Source organism: Anarhichas minor, unplaced genomic scaffold (assembly GCF_050575085.1).
Source record: "Anarhichas minor isolate MPS153535 unplaced genomic scaffold, ASM5057508v1 ptg000027l, whole genome shotgun sequence".
Taxonomy (NCBI): Eukaryota; Metazoa; Chordata; class Actinopteri; order Perciformes; family Anarhichadidae; genus Anarhichas; species Anarhichas minor.
The window spans coordinates 4,562,692-4,582,342 of record NW_027466473.1 but is presented as its reverse complement, the minus strand read 5'-3'; the positions used below and the strand labels follow the sequence as shown (position 1 = coordinate 4,582,342).

Genomic DNA, 19,651 nt, shown 5'->3' with positions numbered 1-19,651 from the left:
GCTCTCAAACTATATTCCTCCCCTCTTGCACTACAAAGGCAACAATAACAACAGCTGCACTTATCACACAGAGGACTCCACCGAGAAACATGACGCGGGGATGACTTAGAGAAAGCTTGTTCCACCACCTCGCCTCTGCGAAGCTGTTGCACTTGTTTTAATGGCCGGTCGCCCCTCGAGACTCTGTTTTTGTGCGTCTTTATTTTTCCAAGGCGCGGGGTTGTGTTTTGCGCGTCAACAATGAGGACCACGCTGACGGAGCGACGGTGAGCGCGTTAAACGAGCGCATTTTTACTCATTGGGATCTTTTATATTTAGACCGGTGAAGAGGGACGAGCGGGGCTGAAAGAGGAGACCACGATCCCGGTGTTGTCTGACATTTTGATCCCTTTGAGACCGCTCCGAGCACACCACCCCCCCAAAAAACTTGTCGTTCGTATCGCGATGCGCGTTTTGTGGTGGTGAGGGCGCCGTGTGTGTGAGGGGGGAGGAATAGCGCAAATTTATCTACAGCTCCGGTGGAGGAAACATAACAAAAAAGATGATGATGGCTGGTGGCAGCGGAGCGGCCGTGGACCACAACGGGATATACTCCAACCCTAACCTCCTCAGCCTGCAGCAGCCCCTTATGGAGGCTGATAACCCGGACTCCCGCAAACGACCCCTGGAAACTCCGGCGGAGGAGGCCGGCTGTACCAAGCGCACCAACACTGGAGGTAAGAGACTGCACAACAAGAAGCAGCTTATCCACATGGAGTCTGTTGTTGCAGGAGCCTTTGCATGCACTGCTGGAAGTGTGACAGTAAAACACAGCATGCATGCAGCACCAGCAGATTTTGGGGGGGCTCTTAACATGTAGCAACTGTGTTGCTGTTACTGGCTGTTACTTCGTACTCTGCATTATCTCAGCGCGGAGAGAACAGCAGGCAGCCCGACTGGCCGAGTGGACTCCTCGGGTCAGCTTTGAATGTGAACCCAATCACCTCGCTGCTGCTTCACATCTGGAGTTATGCTTCTATATGAAGTATTTCATTCAGCAGTGAAGTAATGTTTTAATGTTTGACGGTGTTTATTGTGTTTTTTGTGTGGTTGGGATCTAGTGTTTTTTTTTCTTGCGCAGGGGCCACAAGATAAATCTGCAATTGTTTCTCTAGGGGTGTAAAAACAGGTAGTTGTACTGGGGCACTTGGGTTGGGGAGGCCGCAGAGATGTGGTGGTGGTGGGGGGGGGGCCTCCAACATTGAAATTGGCAGAGAATGGACCCTTGAGTTTAGCTACTATGGAGCTATTAGTGGTATAAATCCTCGAAAAAGGCAAACCCACCTCCACCACTTCCATTTTTATTTCAATGGTAAACTCAGTAGCAATATACGACAAATGATACTATTATTCTCCATTAACTATAAAAGAAAATGATTCAATTAAATGAATACTTTCTTCTTATCTATGGTATTTTTGTTATGTACAGGTATGCAATAATGATTGGTAATATTAATGTTTTAGTCTCTATTTAGTCATGTGATGAAACAATAATTTAGTAGCTAGCGCTGATAGCTTTCTCTTTGGCCTCTCTACTTTCCCAACAAAATAGCCTCAGTAATTCCTTCCACTGTAAAATCCAACAAATTGTTTGTTGGTAAAATATTTATAATAATAATTTATAATAATAATAATAATAATAATAATAATTTAATAATAATATAATATAATAATAATATTATTAAATAATAATTTAATAATAATAATGATAATAATTTATAATAATATAATATAATTTGTTGGTGTGTGTGTGTGTGTGTGTGTGTGTGTGTGTGTATGCTCTTCATAGCCAGTAACTAGCGTGTACTGGGGCCCGTCTTAACTATACGCCACTGATTTGTCCTGAGCAACACTATGTGAGGAGGCCTTTTGTGACAGACAACAGGAGTAGAACATAAACGGCGTTGCAGTTCTAGTGCTGACAGAATCAGTAGTGAGGTCAAACCTCTTGCCTCGTGAGTACTGGATTCTATAGTTTGGGAACCACTCACCTATATGAGTCTTGGTAAAGTACAAATGCGTCACAATGCAACAGTATCGCTGAGCTTTATAATATCTTAAAAACCCTGGAGACAAGCTGACTGTTCAGCCTTAAAGGGAATGACCCTCTGATCCTGCACAGTCCAGTGTTGATTTGTGTGAACACCGACAAGATAAGGACAAGACGTAACAGAGCCGAAGTGTTCACTTGAGATGCACGATGGATTTTATAGATGTATTGTTTTATTGATTCTGCTTCAACATAACACTGTCAGGAGTGAAGTGTGCATTTTTTTAAGCACAAATGTTGCGAGCTAAGAAGGACAACCCGCCCAGTGAAAATCACACAACCGCGTAGAGATAGTAGGGTGCACTCATTACCACTTGTAGCCTAGATTCCTATCAAAGTCAGGTTATTTATAGGTCGTGGGGTGAGCCAAATCTCAGCATCTGTTTGGTATTTTTGTCTGAACTGTCATCACACTATTCAACGGTAAAATTACAATTCTGACACATATAAAGTCCCGCAACTAACGATTATTCCCATCGTCAAGCAATCTGTTTATTATTTTCTCGGTTAATTTGTCAGTTGTTTGTTCTATAGATGTCGGAAAGAAGGGAACATTTCAATCATCGTTTCTCTAAGCCCAAGACGGCATCCTCAATGTTCTAGTTTTGTTCAGTTTGCCGTCATAGAGGAGTAACATTCACATTTAAATAAGCTGGAATCAGAGAATTTAGACTTTTTTTTTTCTTAAAAAAAAATCCCTCTCAAATCGATTCATCGTTGCAGCGGGGAGTGGTGAGAATAGTGAGAGCTACTTGGTGGTTGTGGGAGTGTGTGTGTGTGTGTGTGTGGAGGGGGGGGGGGGGGGGGGGGGGCAGCAGAAAAACACTGCAGTGCCATTTTAACCATTGATCCTGATTTATTTTTCTGGAGGAGAAATGGTGGCGGCCAGTAAAGCATCAGCAAGAAGGGGAAGTGTGCACACACCTGCCTCATCAGTAAGATGTCGGAGCGCGGGAGTGAGGATGACGGCTGACTCAGTGTGCCAGCTACTGCGCATCTTATTTCAGGTTGTGATTGCTATGGTCTGCAGCTCGCAGGGACCGCTTATTCAAGAACTTTATGTTAATTAGACGTCCGCGGAGAACGGGCACCATATGTTACTGAAATTTGCTTTGTCTGTCTTTGTGTCCCATACACACCCCACCATGCGATGATAGCAGCATTATATATTTCTAACTAGCGCGTCTTTACTGCACCTCAGAAATGTCATTTCAGCAGGGCACATAAGGACCCTTTTGCCACTAGACAGTATTTTAAAGCACATTCAGCATCCCACATGTTCTCCATTTGCACCCCTAAAGCCACTCTAAGAACAGAGAAGTCACATGGTGTTCCTGCTTCTGGGAGAGTTGACACCATTAATTTGTAGCACGGAGACTCCACCGTGATCTTCCCCGTCCAATATCCAGGTGATGTGAACAGCTAAGCGGTGTGAAATTGCATTTGGCGGATCTTAATGAATACTAAAAATACATAATTCACTTGCTGCTGTGATTTCTGTAATGGTATCACACACCGTTTTACCGGCCTGACTATATTCATTCAAGGCGTCTCTGTGTCACAGCCCCGCCGGTGCTGCACTATTAATCGTGTCCTGATGATGGTCTGACTCTGAAAAGGCCGCCTTGTTTCCTCAGAGGCAACGGTGTTCCAGATGGCCCCCGAAACACGATCTTATCTGTGTAGAATAACCGATCACTTCGTCAAGGACGTCAACCAAACAATACCACTTGTGAGCATTCAATGTGTGACCGCCCTCAAAAGAGGTGGACACATGCAACGCATAATGTAGATTATAATGTGCTGTGCATTATACTTACTGTCACCACAACACCTTATGTTGATCATGTTAAAATAAGTGTTAACATTCAGGAACATTTACAAGTGTAACTGTTTTTTATGACCTTTAATAGCAGATTTATTGTAGCTGTTTAACATACATCTGATCATTTCTTACGGGAGATTTGAGTCCTAAAACCCAGATGTGAGTTAGCATTTTTGCACTTCCTGTTCCCTCGCTACAAAGACAATGTGTTTTTTGAATTTGGTTTTGTTTAGATACCTGAAATAAGGTCTGTCGTTAGCACAAGCTTAAGAGATATTAACGTTTTGTTCTATTATATAAAATACGTCAGTAAATACCCCTCTCCTGAATTCTCAAGCTTTTACATGTTTTAAGAAAGGTGGTTGCTAACAGGTGGCTAAATAAGACTACAAAACGCCATCACTACAACACTAGTACGCCTTTAGCTTAGCAGTGGTGACGCAAGGTCATGTGACCGTAGTGTAGCTCATTTATAGCTAACATTAGCTTTTTTCTTCTGATGGTTGTATCTCTGCTTTAAAAGTCATAAAAGTGATGTTCATTTGACGAAATGATCTCGCTGAACCAAACGCTGCAGCACCTAAATTCAATGGAAAACTTCCATTGGCTTTTTGTGGAGGGATCCAGCGCGATGGTAACTGAAAGTGTGGAAAAATTGATAAAACTGCAGCCTTACTTTCCCATAAAATCTCAGTTCAGTGATGGCAATACTAAAAAGCCTAACTGGATAAACTGATTTAAGATCAACTGGTCTATGTTCAGTAAAGATTCAGTCTACAGGCCCTTTTATCACTCTCCAGAATCCCTCTCAATGTATTTAAGATATTTGTAGTCCAAATAAATGACATTTAATGGTGCAAATTAGCGTAGCATTGTCTCTTAGGTGTTTGCATATGACGTAGCTCATAAAAATCTGATTTACAGGGGTGAAATGGCAGCCAATCTCCCGGTCATTCTGATAAGTATCTGATGCTAATTTGGTCCGCAGCAATGACCGAAGCTCTCTGTATATCTGCACATGAAATGCACATTTCGACCATTTGTGTTTTATTTGACGTGTTTCAGCATCGCCCCCCCATCTCATGTGATCTACATGTAACGTTGGAAACCCACGGCCTGTTTGACAATATTGGTAGACAGTCTGATAATCCTCAGCCGTCCCTGTAATCACCAGCCACTCGACTGCGTCTGATATTGATCATGCTTTTTTCCTACCGAACTGATCATTAACATGACTGGCAGTTGCAACAAAGAGAAGAAAGCCTGTGCGCTTTCAAAGCCGAGCCCCTTGTTGCGCTTTAAGAGCTGTGGACGCTGAATGGGGGAAATGACTCTCTCTTTTTATCAGCATTGCCCCTCTCTCCTCAGAATGAACATCTTTCATTCATTTCTGTCTCTAATTACCCATACTCTGAGCCCATGTTGCTGGCAAGCATGCGCCTCCCCAAAAGGTTGCGTGGCCAAGGGATTAGGTATGATCTCGTAATGTTACTAATGGAAAGGTTGGCACAGGAATGTGAGCTGGATTTAAAAAATTTTTTGGTGGGAAGGACACAGGTGCCCTTGCAGAGCGATGTGACGTGATTGGACTGTGAATTTGCCAGGTGGCAGTGAAAGAGAGAACGAGAGAGAGACAGAGAGAGCGATAGAAACGAAGACAGAGAAAAGGAGAGACAGATAGACGGTGAGAGGGAGTGGAGTCTACAGGGAGGCTGTGTCTATAGACCAGAGCATCTCTCAGTGAATGAGATTGGTAGAATATTCTGGAAGCCATTTCGGTCCAAAAAACCAAACGGGCCGCGGTGTTACGGGTTTGATTTGTGGATGAAACTAATCAGCAGCCAAGGAAAATAAATAAATAAAAGGAGTTCCCTTTTTTTTTACAGGTTCCCTAGAAAGCAGTATTAATTTAAGCTGAACCCCCCCCCCCCCCCCCAACCTCGTCCACACAGAGACACTCACACGCATGCACATTGCAGTTTTTACACACATTCAGTCACTTAAGATACCTCTCGGCATAAGATTTATAGGCGTAGTGATTGGTTTCATCACCCCCCTCCACCATTCTGCGGCACTGCCATTTGCAATGGTTGATGAGCCCCTCCGCCCTCCCAAACATGGCCGTCTAAGGGATTGGGGGTGGGGGAAAGGGAGGAAAGAAGGGTGGGTGGCGTAAGGCACGCTGCCTCAGATCACTCCTCCTCCACCCACCTCCTTCATCATCTGCTTGTGCTAGCCGTACACCTCTTCAGCCACTGTTGAAGGTCACTCCACATGCCTGCCCGCTTGCCGCCGAAGCCCGCTCCCCCAGCCACTTCACCTTTGTAACTTGCCACTAAAAAAAGTGAGTGAATGGACTGCCATACTTTATAGTGCTGCGTCAAAAGAGGCGGAGTGGAGAAGAAAATTAAATTTTTTGGGGACCGGCATCGGGGGGGGTGGGGACGTGACGTGCTGGAGGGAGGAGGCCACCCATTGGCCGAGAACGTTGTCAGTCCTGCGCGCTGCTGCAGACGGACAGGCCACTCGATGAATATGGATGAGAGCAGTGAAAAGGGTGATGCGGCAGGGAAGACCCCCCCCCCCTTCAAACCGATGCAGGCTTGAACAATGCGTGCCGTCTTTCACTGAAAACACTGAGAGCCTGCATTAGCATTTTCTCAGACAATTGAGGCTCTGGCCAGCTGCAGGCATGGCTTGGATGCTGCGGTGAAATCTCTTTTTCTGCGCCCACCGATAAATTAGAACGGCGGCGGAAAAGTCGACTGGCCGCATTCCTCAACACTACCATTGCACCTATGCCTAGGCTAACGTTCAGATCCTCTTCAGAGATTGTGCCCCGGCATTGATGGCGATCTGACAGAGGACTTGAGAAGCAGCAGATCTCAGAATGGGTAAGCCGCAAACTCGTTTTGTCTGACTTGTTGAATTTGTCCGTCGTGCTCGACTGCGTGCAATTTCATTCACCAAGGGCTCATTTGTCCATTATTGCTCGTTTTTTTTTTGTTCCGTCGCCCTTGCTGCCTGTCAGCAGCAGGTTATTCCATTGAAATGCAGAATGGGTACTTGGAGGGGTAGTGGGAAGGAGGGAGGACGGTCACAAGGCATTTCCTCCTGACCCACCCCCCTTGAGTGACTTAACTAAACACATTTGGCTCAGCGTCCGCGTCTCTCCTCCAAGCCATCCTTCCAGTATTGGAAGCAGGGGTTTGAACTAACACCCCACTGGCTCGGCTTCCCAAATGTGCCCCACTGCTCCCATTCCCTGGCGGATTGCAGCAACAGATTGCCATGTTTACTCTACCACATGACGCCATTAAAACCTGTTACTGTGATCTCAGTCACTAGGACAGAATTAATTATTGACTAATGACAGCAAATGTGGCTGCGAGGGCGACGGATGGAATCTCAGTGGCTTCCTCCCCTGCTGGGTTTACTCTGGTTGAAGATGAGTAGAAAGTTACGCAGTGGGTATTGCCTTGTCTGTCAACAACAGGTCTTTGGTTGTTTGCATCCTGCAATCAGCGCCACTCAAATTATATTCTTTGTGCGGCTACAGTATCAGATATCTCGGGATAGGATCGAGGGCTCAGAAGCTTTACGGAGACCGTGTCAGACATGCATGATCTTTATTTTCTCACCAAGGTCATTTTATTGTTATTCGTTGTGAGAAAAGCGAAGAGCTGACTGCAACATAGCAGGAAATGTCAGATCTCTGGCCATCTCAAAGATCAGATGGCCAGAGATGAACAAAGCTGCTTACGTGATGTCTATGTACAGGTTTATCTTTATTTCTTTTTTGAGGATGTTCTCAGAAAACTGACATACTGACCAGCACCTGATATATTTACTAGCTTCCGATGGTGGTGATGTCTGTGCTTTTAGGTAAATTTAGGATTTGTTCTGAGGTTGTCTCCACAACTGTGGCTAATTAATCTAAATCAAAAGTGAAATTCCATTAACAATCGTTTCACTGTCTGCATACTTGTCAGAGCCATTGATTATGTGCACAAAAACAAGCCTGTGTCTGAATGCAACATGAAGGGCATGTTAATGCAATAAGGAGAAGAGCTCCTTGTGGGCTGTGAAATGCCTTAATGTCACAGTGCCATGTTCATTCACATCTGAATCTAATGAGTGCATTACTGAGGCAACAGGTTGGTCTTAGTGCAAGGCGGTCCACCTCCTCCCCACCATGCCGGTCAAGCCCCCCTCCCCATTCCATACCCTCCACGAAAACACAAGATGCAGTGAAACGGTGACGAACCGTGTGGCTTCGGATCAAAAAATCCGTATCATGCTACACTCGAAAGCGTGTTCGAAATCTCATCCTGCAAAGATGGACAGTGCCTTTTTCACATCTCTGCCCGTTCGAGTGACGTCACCCTTGAGGCAACTGCAAAAAGGATCGAACATGACGTCATTGCATCGGAATCAGCATGCAGAGGAGATCATTTGTAACCAGTGCTGATAATGCACCTGTGCCAAGTGTTTACCATGATGTCATCAATGTGATATTCAGAATTCAGTGGGGAATCACGTCCGCTCCACACATCTCTAAATAAAACGGTTCTGATGTATTGTTAGCAGCTTCTTTAATCATATTGGGGTCCAAACTCAATATGTGGCTGATTGCTTTTTTCTAGATTAGCGCACTCAACGTGATCAGGGTTTTCTTGGAAGGGACGCTTTGCCCACTTTGGTGCTATTAGCATCGTAGGAGAGAGGAAGTTTCCCAAACTGAGTGGGAGAACCATGTTTGCCTCCAAATTCTGCACACTGACGGGCTGTCAGTCACCGACTGCTACAAACCACTGTAAGCCACAGAAGCCCCTTCCAAAATGGAGGAGATTTAGACCGTCCTGGCAGTATACCCTATGAACAAATCTGTGGGATTGGTTCCCATATGTTCTTCTCACGTCTGTTAATTACGAGGGATCACTCTGGATTGGCACCATTAGCAGCATTTGTAATGACTTCATGTGTTTGCATGTAGTCCTCTGTGTGTACCTGTATATTCTGTCTCAGAATACTGGCTACCTTTTGCAGACAGATTGGACTGTTAATTCTACACTCCTTCTGGTCACGCGTGGAGAACGATCCGTAACACTGGACCCTGGCTTTGTATTCAGTCAGAGGTTTTCTAAAACTCCTTGAAAACAGTTAAAATTAGACCTCTGCAAACTGGAAAGGAGGTCATCATTTACTCTACGAGGAAATCTGGGACAGGACACAGAACATGTCACCGTCTCTGATAAAATGTGAACGCACTGAAAGCTGCTCAAAGGGCTTCTTCCAGATACCTTCCCTATACCAGAGGAACACAGACACAAGATATATAATTGTCTTTCCCCATATAAGTCAAAGCTACGTGTTCCTATTGTGAAATATTTTTGCTTGTCCAGGGTATTGGGGGGGAGGGGGGCTGGGCACCACTATGTTTATATGATGATGTGCAGAGCTGCTTTACGAGACGTGACTCTTTCCCACTTTATGTGTGTCGTTCCCCCCCCCCGCCACAGAGGAGGGCGAGTACTTCCTGAAAGTGCTGATCCCCAGCTATGCAGCCGGCTCTATAATTGGCAAGGGCGGCCAGACCATCGTACAACTGCAGAAAGAGACGGGTGCCACCATTAAGCTGTCCAAATCCAAAGACTTCTACCCAGGTAAGAATGAATCCCTCAGTATTCAAAATCGATGAGCATATATTTATATATGTATATATTTATGAGAGGAGCGGTCTGACTCATTACACAGCTGAAGGAGTGACGCTTTGGTGCAAGAGAGCATTTGATATGTCCTCTTCATTTGGCAAGTAATTGCAATCCATTTTAATCATAGACCGTTCGTAAACACTTTGAACTTGAGTATCCTTATGTCCTTATGTCCTTGGGGGACCAAACATGTTAGAGCTGTCAGACGCAGCATTTAGGTGTGAAGGCCATTTTGAAGTTGCTTGGCTAGCATACCCGGTGGTAATCGGGCGGTGCCTCGGTGTAATGCAGATGTCTGCACAGACTCGATACGCAATGAAGGCCTCAAAGATTTCATGGACTCAAACCAAGACAATCAACTAGACTATACACGCTTTGCACACGCATCGCCAAGGCTAATATCTTTAACAATAGGAGCCACTTTAAATCTTGTGTTTGCCAGAGATGTTCTCGTAAGTTTCTTGGAAATAAGTCATTCAGCATGAAAAAAGCATAAGAAACGACTCGTCGACTAATGAAATCTCAGTCGACTGAGACTAAAACGGTCGATTAGTCAACTAAGAGGGGCAGTCCTACTTTTCCCCTTAAGCACAGCAGGTCACGGCAAAAATATTCCTTACCTTAAAAAAAATGGACCACAGAGGTCTGATGTCGAAGCAGAAAAAAAAGGCCTTACCAGAAACAACCGGGTGTTCAATGGCATTATAAGAGAGTGCATCACAACATTATTTTACTCTATTCATATTTGTGAATACTGCTGGACATAGTTTTTGTGACATTTTTCCAGAGACCAGCCAAAATGTAGCTGTTGAGGCTTTCAGGGAGTCTCAAGTGTCGCACACTGGATTGCGCCCTTCATTGCAGGTTTTGTTTATAGTATTCACGGTTTCATGTTGATGCATTCACTCTCTTTTCTGGGAAAATTGCACAGGGGTGCCATTCATTCCCCCCCAGAAAATGAGAACAAACTCTGTGACGCAGAGGACACGGCAGGCATCGAAGGCAAGAATTGTGCCGAGGAGAGTCTCGCTCAAAAAATGGCAACAGGGGAAGGGCGAAGCCGACCCATCTTATCCTCCGAACACAAACGCCTGAGCCGTACGGGAGTCTGGCCGTTTGTCCTTCATGCCTTAGAGGAGGCTCCGACCTGCTGAAAAATAACAGGTGCTGAGCGTCTCGCTGCATATTAGGTCCAGATGTTTTCTGTGACAACTGATGCAAGCAAATAATCCCTGTGTAGTGTTGTAGTTTTTACTGTAGTATAGACCTTATATATAATCACCTTGGAAAGGAAATAGTGAGCATTGCACATGACCTATGAAATATAAGTAGCACAACATATGTACAAGAGAAATAGTAATATAATATTTATAAATTATATTATACATTTTCTACTATAGGGTCTACAGTCAGTCCTCTTGCCTTAACCATTATACGTTTAAAACAGAAAGGTTGAACTGAATTTTCCATCATTATGGCTACCTTAATTATTGAATCTGTCCTGTGACCTCTGCAATTTTTGAGTCTTTGGATCATTTAGAGCGCAAAATATCACGCTACTTACAGGAAAAAATGCACAACATGGTTTGAATTTGACGTGTTCTGTAGGGAGTTACGTGTGATATATTGGACTGACAGAATCGTGGCAAAGAAGTAGCCGACGGAGCGCTGGGGGAGAGGAAAAGAAGGATGTGCGAGCAAATATTTCTCCTGTACTTCTCTCTTCAAACCATGTTTCTGCTAGCCACGTTGAAAGGCACAGAGGACACGGCCCTGAAATTCTCCACATACGAGGCCAGCTATGTTTGAGAAAAGGAAGCATGGCTACTCCATTGGTATGACAACAAATGAAAAGGAGCGATATGTATCCTTATTTCTCTCTTTTGGATTGTGGAGGTGTTCGTAGGCCACCACCTGCTCTGCCCATCCCCCTACTCATTATCGTGATGAGTGAGAAGAGGAGTTCAGGGAGAGGGTGCTGGCAACGATTTGATTGGGCGGTTGCTCGGGCCCACACAAGTAAAATGAAAGGAGTGCTACTGTACACTGCAAAATAGCTGGGAAGTCAGTAGAAGCTAAAGGTTTAAAAAACAACAACACTCTGGCTGTTTTAAGTACGGGCAACTTGGTAAAGTTTGAAACTGTAAGATATATAGAATTTTAGAGGCAAGCAATTCAGCATGTCAAAGTTCTCAGCTACATCCGTTGTATCTACCGTTCATTGGTGAATCAGCTGCAATGTGGGCTACTACAGCATGCTAATGCCATTACACACAGTTCACGCCCTCCACTCTCATCCTGCGGCAGTCTGAGCACACTCCAACCACAGCACAATCGCACACTAGAGAAATCAAGGGACAACAACCGATGCAGCCATTTTCCTCTGCAATCCTCTGTGACGGCTTGGTCTGAGACTCCCACCAAACTTGCGTCTTCCATCCGTTAGCGTAAACCGTGATGAGACCGTGAACACAAAGGTTCTTGATGGGGACTGTGCAACTGTGGCGGGCTGAGATGGACGAGCGGGGACGGTGAAGGGTTGTGTGGTTGAGCCATGATTGTGTGACAAGGGGGAGCAGGCCCAGAAATAGCCCGTTTCAATGTCTCTCTGTGGACATGACCCCTTCTCCCAGCTGTAGTCAAGCTGCTCCTCCTCCCTGCTCACTGTTCCTCTCACATTTTGGTTACTGGTAGTTGGGCGAGTTCAGGCCAGATAAGATGACATTATACTCCTCTTAAAATTCAGTTTGCATGCTCGCCTCCTGACGCATGGGCAGATACTGTTTTTGTTTTCACTATTTGGTTTGAACCCATCTCAACTGTTGCACGGCTGGATTTACTCAAGCCCCCATAAACGCAGCGCGCTATGCGTTCATCCACTTGTACCGCGCATTCAGCACACACACACCTACTCACACCTACTTACACACATCCGCATATTTAAGCAGCTGCAGAGAGAGCCGTGGGAGTTCACGATTCGCACACAAACTTAGAAACTAAACTTCAAGCCCTTCGCTTGGTTCAGCTGGCCTCCGGCCAAGTACGTGTATTGAGTAACGTTGAGCAGCACAAACAGATCAGGGTGTTGTGATGTCATAGAAACACTGGGTGTATGTTTTCCATTATGTGATCATTAAAATGATCACATAATATGTGACAATATGTGACCTCATACTGGCAAACACCACTGTTCCATTTTCCTTCCAAAAGTAGCTGACAGAGAAACTACAGCAAAGGCACAGTTTGCAGTTTTTCAGCTGTTTCTCCACGTTTTCTCTAACGCTCCCTATAGGACAGTATCACATCTGTCTGGGATGACATCATGGGCGGGGATTTCAAACTAATGGGAACTGCAGTCTTTCTCTCTCTGCAGATTCATGTCTGGCCTTTGGTGCACAACATTTCTTCCTGGTGGTCAACTTCCACCAGGAACAGTTGTTAGGCTGTAGTATTCTGAAGCACTGTTCTGCTTTATCCTGCTAATCTTCTCTGCAAGCACAATACCTGATCTTACACAAGGAGGTTAGTTTACTCATCACAAGGAGTAGTGCTCAGCCTGTGAATATAGATGATGATGCAATCAGGGTTATCTCTGCTTGGGGTCATACATGTTTAACTGTTTGCATGTTTTAAAATGTGGGCATTTAGCAGTCAAGAGAGCTCCACTGAAAGACACCCAGCAAACATTCCAACTATGAACAAAATGTTGAAACAACATCCTGCCTAGACCTAAACCTAACCTAGACGTCGTTAGAGGGTTGAAATATAACATGCAGTTTTCAACTTTTAAAAATGATTACATTTCTGTACGCTGGCATTTCTTTTCTTTTTCACCAAAATCCAGTGTAACCAAGCTTAGTTGCACTTCACTGTAACTGGCTGGTTCAAGCATCATGATGAGCTGGAGGCTTGACAGGTTACATATGAAAGTACTCTATAACACTGTTCGGGTATGAATTTATACTCAATAATATCTCAAATGTTTGTAAGTCAGCTTGTTCTGTGATTTAGGTGCAACATGCACGTCATTTTAACCAGTTTCACGCGATAGGTAGGATAGCACTTTGTAATCTCACTGCCGTTTACTTAGCTTGGCGTCGCCAGCTTTATCATTCTTTACTTGCCCAAAAACAGTTTCTAAGCTTTTAAAAAAGATGTCATCAAGTTTTTCAGGCGAGAAAATAACCAATTCGATTACCAATATGTGAGCATGTGTCGACAGCGTTTTTGTAATTACTCTCAATTCCAGAAGAGTAGACACAGTTCTGCAGTGGATGTTAACCATAGGGTATTAAAAAAGCTAGCCATCTTGCAGCTAGCAGAAGGACAGACAGACGGGTTGGTTTAATTCACTCTCTGTGCGGACCTTTGTCTACCCTTCTGGTAGTGAGAGTAATTACAAAAACACTGTTGACATGTTCATTTGTCTGCTGTCGGACCGGCAGGTGTACCGACATGTTTCGGTACTTTTGCAGATCCTCATAGCGGAGCTACTGTATATACATTAAGAGACACTACAAATTTACAAAAAATGTCCTCATATGTGAATTCAGGCCATTTTCATATGTCATCCTCCCTTTCGCTGACGGCTGATGGATGTGGTACTGTAAAACCATCTCATCTTACCCATACAGGGAAGCTACTGAATGTTCCCAAATATCATTAATTGTTTACAACGCTACTAGTTCTAAACCCAGGCGGATACTCCGGTTGTGCCAAGTGAAGCCGATGCGGAAGTGTCTTAAAACTTGTATTCTCTCTACTGACCAGCATGGGGCGACTCCTCCAGATTGCAAATAGAACTCTGGTTGTACAGAAGTCTATAAGAAAATGACCCTACTTCTCACTTGATTTATTACCTCAGTAAACATGGTAAACTTGAGTTTAAATCTTTGGAAAACTTTAGTCAATGTCAAATTTGTAAAGTTCACCGTTTGCGAGTAAAAACGTTTTTTATTTATTGTTTCTTTTTTTATTTGTTTCAAAAAAATACCCCAGAAGCCGTCACACCACCCTCCACAATTTGTATTAATTTTATTCGCTTTGTGTAGCTCCTCCTTTTACGTTGTACATCACGGTACATGGAGTCCACACTACAATCTAGCAATTTTAATCCACGAATGATTTCATTTGTTAGTTAGAATTAGCATGGGGTTAGACATGCTGAAAGGATTGCACAGTGACGGCAACAATTTGTTGTTGTTGACAAATCCTGTTTATAGACCCAAACCAACTGTGAGTGTATTCTACTAACAAGTATTGTGTGTGTGTATCAAAGCACCAATGAGCCACACTGTTGCACTGGGTGAGATGTTCGTTCATTACCATGAACACACACACCGCAGGTTATCCCGCAAACACCGACCTGCTGCCCCAGATACTCACTAGAGCACCAAATGTGTATTAATCCACCGCTGAAAATAGTCCCCAACAAATGCACATTTCCTGTTGTTTAACTTGTCGCTGCTAAAAACGACAGTGCCCAGCTGTTAAAGGAAATTACTGAGCTTTCGAAAAAAAAAAAAAGATACTATGTATTAGGGTATTAGACCAGTTTTTATAGATGTAGTAGAAGCCAACGGGCTTGGAGCTGAGAGCCACTGGCAGGCTGGGGAAAGTAGTGAGCAACAGACTAATGCGTTGTTGATATTGGTCTTTTCATGAGATTTGTTGACATATGTAGGATATTGCCAGTCTTACCCATTAAATTACCGTTTGACCAAAGATTATTTGTACCTTCAAACAATTGCAGTTTTTGAGCAAAGCATACCTTTAAGTCGTATCCTGCAAGACTGCACTTTGTGTCAGTATTTCCTCTAAAAGTAAAATCCCTGGTGTATTTTAATACGACACACACATCTGATCCTACTGCAGATTTCTGCATGCAGGTATCCTGTTTATCCCTACATTTGTAATTTATTGGTAAAAAGCATTGCTTGACTGTCCAGGTACCAGGTACGTGATAGTTTCTCTGCCCAGTAAAAAGTCTTTGATAAGCATGGTGTGTTTACTAGTCTTTTTCAAATACGGCAACAGTGATTGTTGGGAACTTCTTGTCAGACGGTTTCCGAGTTTGTTTCTGATTTAGTGGATATAAATAGCATGCTACAAAGGTTCCCCACATTCAAATCAGTGTTTACGTTTGAGAATAGCATGCCATATGGCAACAGCGTAACATGGATAGATACAGCACTCGGATATCCAGCAAAAACATTCCAGCTCAATTTGTAGTGTGAATAATTACTTTGAAAAATCTGCTGATGTGATGACAGTAATTACGGGTGATACTTTATGTGTGGCACACTAACAGTCTGAATAAATCCGACGAAAGATTTAAATGGGCTCAGGCAGAGGCAGGTTCTCATCGCAGGAAAGCTCAAGCGACAAGACAGAACTATTGAAACTTTCTTACTTGGGGATCGAGATAGAGTCATTGGTTTCTCGGGGGGAGAGCTGAAGGCTCTCGGGGGCGCTAACACCTTTTTCACTCCACTCCTGCAAAACAAGAGGATGAGCCAACTCCCAGCTTTTATTATGAAATCCGTAGCCCTTCAGGCAAAATAGGATGCAAGCAATTTAGGAAGTGAAAAGCGCTGAGAACAGATATGTAACATTCAGATTTAGTCTTCATGGTGTGTCAAGAGTTGTATTCATATATCATGGTCTCTGCCTTAGGATAAACTGACCTGGGATCAGCGCTGTCAATCCTTTCTATAGAAATGTTTAACTAGAGGTTGCCGTACCAAGCAAAGTAGAGGGACCTCCTCACCTAGCAACGAATGTTGGAAAAATTAAGAAAAAGCAATGATTGCTCAAAGCAATTTGTCTCCTTAGGATAAGTCTAAGGAAGAAAATCACCGTCTGAAAGCCCCACTTTTTATGTTCACCTCCAGCGTAGTTTTGCACACGTATTACTTCCAACCTCCTCATATTTTATATTTTGTATCCTGGCTGCATACACAAGAGCATTTCATAGACCATAAATAATGTCCATATACTATTACCTGCGGCATAGACACCAAAAATAGAAACAATATGGAATAACACTGTTTATCTTGTCTTTTTCATTGTCAAACAACTGACAGTGGATGTTGAACATGATCATACATGATCTTGTATGATGAATACATGTGCTGACACAAAAAAACAGGTCAAGGTTCAGTCTGTCAATAACTTGTTTGTCTTTCAGCAGGATTTATATTTTGGTTTAATTTGGTCACCCTTAATAAAAATAAGGGTGTAAAATGTGCAGGACACTGTATCTCCAACAGTTTTATTTCAATGTTCTTCGTGCATTGTGCAGTCCTTTATGTCTGTTCTCGAGAACGTAACCAATAAACTATGGCAGTATAGTTAATTGCAGGTCAGGTGCCTAATTCGAGATTCCTACTACTTTTCCTGATCTGCTTGAACTGACCCTATTGACTTTTTACATCCATTGTTAGAAATGTATATGGCATATAACCAATCAGGTTGGACTTTGACTAATTTCCCTAGATTCGTTTTGAGCATTTCCTGAGTTCTGATAAATGGCTAGGAGGGCCGATGACGATCTGTGTGTGTCACCCAATCTTGTAATTTTAGATTCAGTTGAATTAGAAATGGAAACGCCAACGATGAAGTAGAGCAGCGCCTCTCTGACGGCCTTATCAGCTGCTCTTCCCATTTGCAAATTTGACTCAATTATTGGAGACATTTTCTCAGTAAAATATATGCCTAATTGACATTTTACGCCGGGAGACATTTCCAATTGACTTCAACCGGAGAACAGTGAAACGCTAAAGAGGCAGGAAGGTTGATACAAAAGGGAGAGTGTTTTAAAAAAATCCTGCAAGCAAGCATAAAGGACTCGCTGTTGCATCACCTGTTTCCACGGCTCGGCCCCTTTACCATGGCAACGGAATGCCGGTTGGGTCGTCAATGTGGGTGTAGAAAGAAGCCTAGAGGAGGAACAAGTGTGTGTTTAGTCTATTAGAGCTTCAAGGCAAGGACGGACTCAGTAATACAGCCCTGAAAGAGTTACATCATTGAAGAGGAATCCTCCCCCCCCCTACCCCTTGTGGCACGCTAACCAAGCAGGGTTCTTTCTTTAAGCGGTTTCTCTGTTGATTGTGTAAATGAAGGAAGCGAGGAATAGCTTAGTAATTGCGTCTTTTTGTGAAATGTCAAGGAGCATTTGTCATTGCCATCACTTCTTCATATAAATGTAGATTTCCGTCCAACCCCTTGCAAATCCCTTAAATCTGCTCGCCAAGTACACACTCGGAGCACATTGCAGTAACTCATCGCTTGTGTTTGTCCTCTCCCTCCTTTTGTCATCTCAGGAACAACAGAACGCGTCTGTCTGATACAGGGTACAGTCGAGGCCCTCAATGGTGTCCACAACTTCATCGCGGAGAAAGTCCGCGAGATGCCCCAGAGCGCCCAGAAACCCGAGCCGGTCAGCATACTGCAGCCGCAGACCACCGTCAACCCAGACCGTGTCAAACAGGTGAGATACTGTACAGGCAGTGAGGATGTGTGGAAACTGTGTGGTGGGGACAGGTCACTTCCAGGACACCCTGTTTATTAGTCATCGGCCTTACTTGCTCTCGGGGCCATGACCCGCAGTCTGGTGGGGTCAGGAAAATGTGAGAGTATGTGGTTATTTTTACCTACAGTCTTTCATAGCAAGACAGAGCCATGTGGCAGCTACAGCCTAAACCCCTGGGATTAACAAATCGCTGAGTAAAGCAGGGGCTGGTACAGTACTCTGACTCAGTGAGAGACATCCCTCTTTCCGTCAACCATTTATGCTGTTAAACCTTTCCCCTGTTACCTTTTTATCGCTACTTCAATCTTTCTATTTCTCTACAGGCCAAATTGATCGTGCCCAATAGCACAGCTGGGCTGATCATTGGCAAGGGCGGAGCCACGGTCAAAGCGGTGATGGAGCAGTCAGGGGCCTGGGTGCAGCTCTCCCAGAAGCCAGAGGGCATCAACCTGCAGGAGCGGGTGGTGACCATCAGTGGGGAGCCTGAACAGAACCGCAAGGCCGTGGAGATTATAGTGCAGAAGATCCAGGAAGACCCTCAGAGCAGCAGCTGCCTCAACATCAGCTATTCCAACGTCTCGGGCCCAGTGGCCAACTCCAACCCCACCGGCTCCCCATACGCCAATACGGCCGAGGTGCTGCCCAATGCAGCCGCAGCAGCCGCCACCGCCTCCAGCCTTCTGGGCCAGGCCGGCTTGACAGGAATGGGCGCCTTCCCCGCCACCATGTCCAGCTTCTCTGGCAACGATCTGCTGGCCATCACCTCGGCCCTCAACACGCTGGCCAGCTACGGCTACAACACTAACACCCTAGGTCTGGGCCTCAACCCTGCAGCTGCCTCTGGGGTCCTCGCTGCAGTAGCAGCTAGTGCCAACCCGGCTGCTGCCGCCGCAGCCAACCTACTGGCCTCCTACGCTAGCGATGTCTCCGGAGGTGCTGGCCACCATGCTGCGAGCCTCGGGGGGTTCTCGCTGGGTTCTCTGGCAGCTGCTACAGGGGCTTCCAATGGTTACCTAAATGCTTCATCCCCACTGATGGCCTCCTCCCTATTGGCAACAGAGAAGCTGGGGGACGGGGCCAAGGACGTGGTTGAGATCGCTGTGCCCGAGAATCTGGTCGGTGCCATTTTGGGGAAAGGAGGGAAAACGCTGGTGGAGTACCAGGAGCTAACGGGAGCCCGCATCCAGATCTCCAAAAAGGGAGAGTTCATTCCTGGTACTCGGAACCGTAAAGTTACCATAACAGGGTCGCCAGCCGCTACGCAAGCAGCACAGTATCTGATCAGCCAACGGATCACTTACGAGCAAGGCGTGCGCGCTACCAACCCACAAAAGGTGGGCTAAAAGGAAAAAGAAGAGGAAAGAAGGAAAGGATGAAGACAGAGATAGAAGGGAATTGAGAGGGTCACGATGAATAGAAAAAAGAAACGTCCAAATATCTGTTCAATATTTCCGTATCAAATGAAAGAATCACAAAAGGAGGAGGTGGGG

The 19,651-nt window shown here is 44.8% G+C and overlaps 1 protein-coding gene across 1 annotated transcript; it reads left to right on the top strand.

Annotated features, from left to right (window-relative positions):
* The first annotated feature begins 613 nt into the window (after positions 1-613).
* On the top strand, positions 614-19,557 carry nova1 (NOVA alternative splicing regulator 1). The gene is made up of 4 exons (XM_076102647.1): positions 614-716; positions 9,437-9,580; positions 17,953-18,119; positions 18,485-19,557. Exons 1-4 carry the CDS (start codon positions 629-631, stop codon positions 19,502-19,504), a joined length of 1,419 nt encoding a protein of 472 aa, XP_075958762.1. The 5' UTR covers positions 614-628; the 3' UTR covers positions 19,505-19,557.
* The last annotated feature ends 94 nt before the right edge of the window (positions 19,558-19,651 follow it).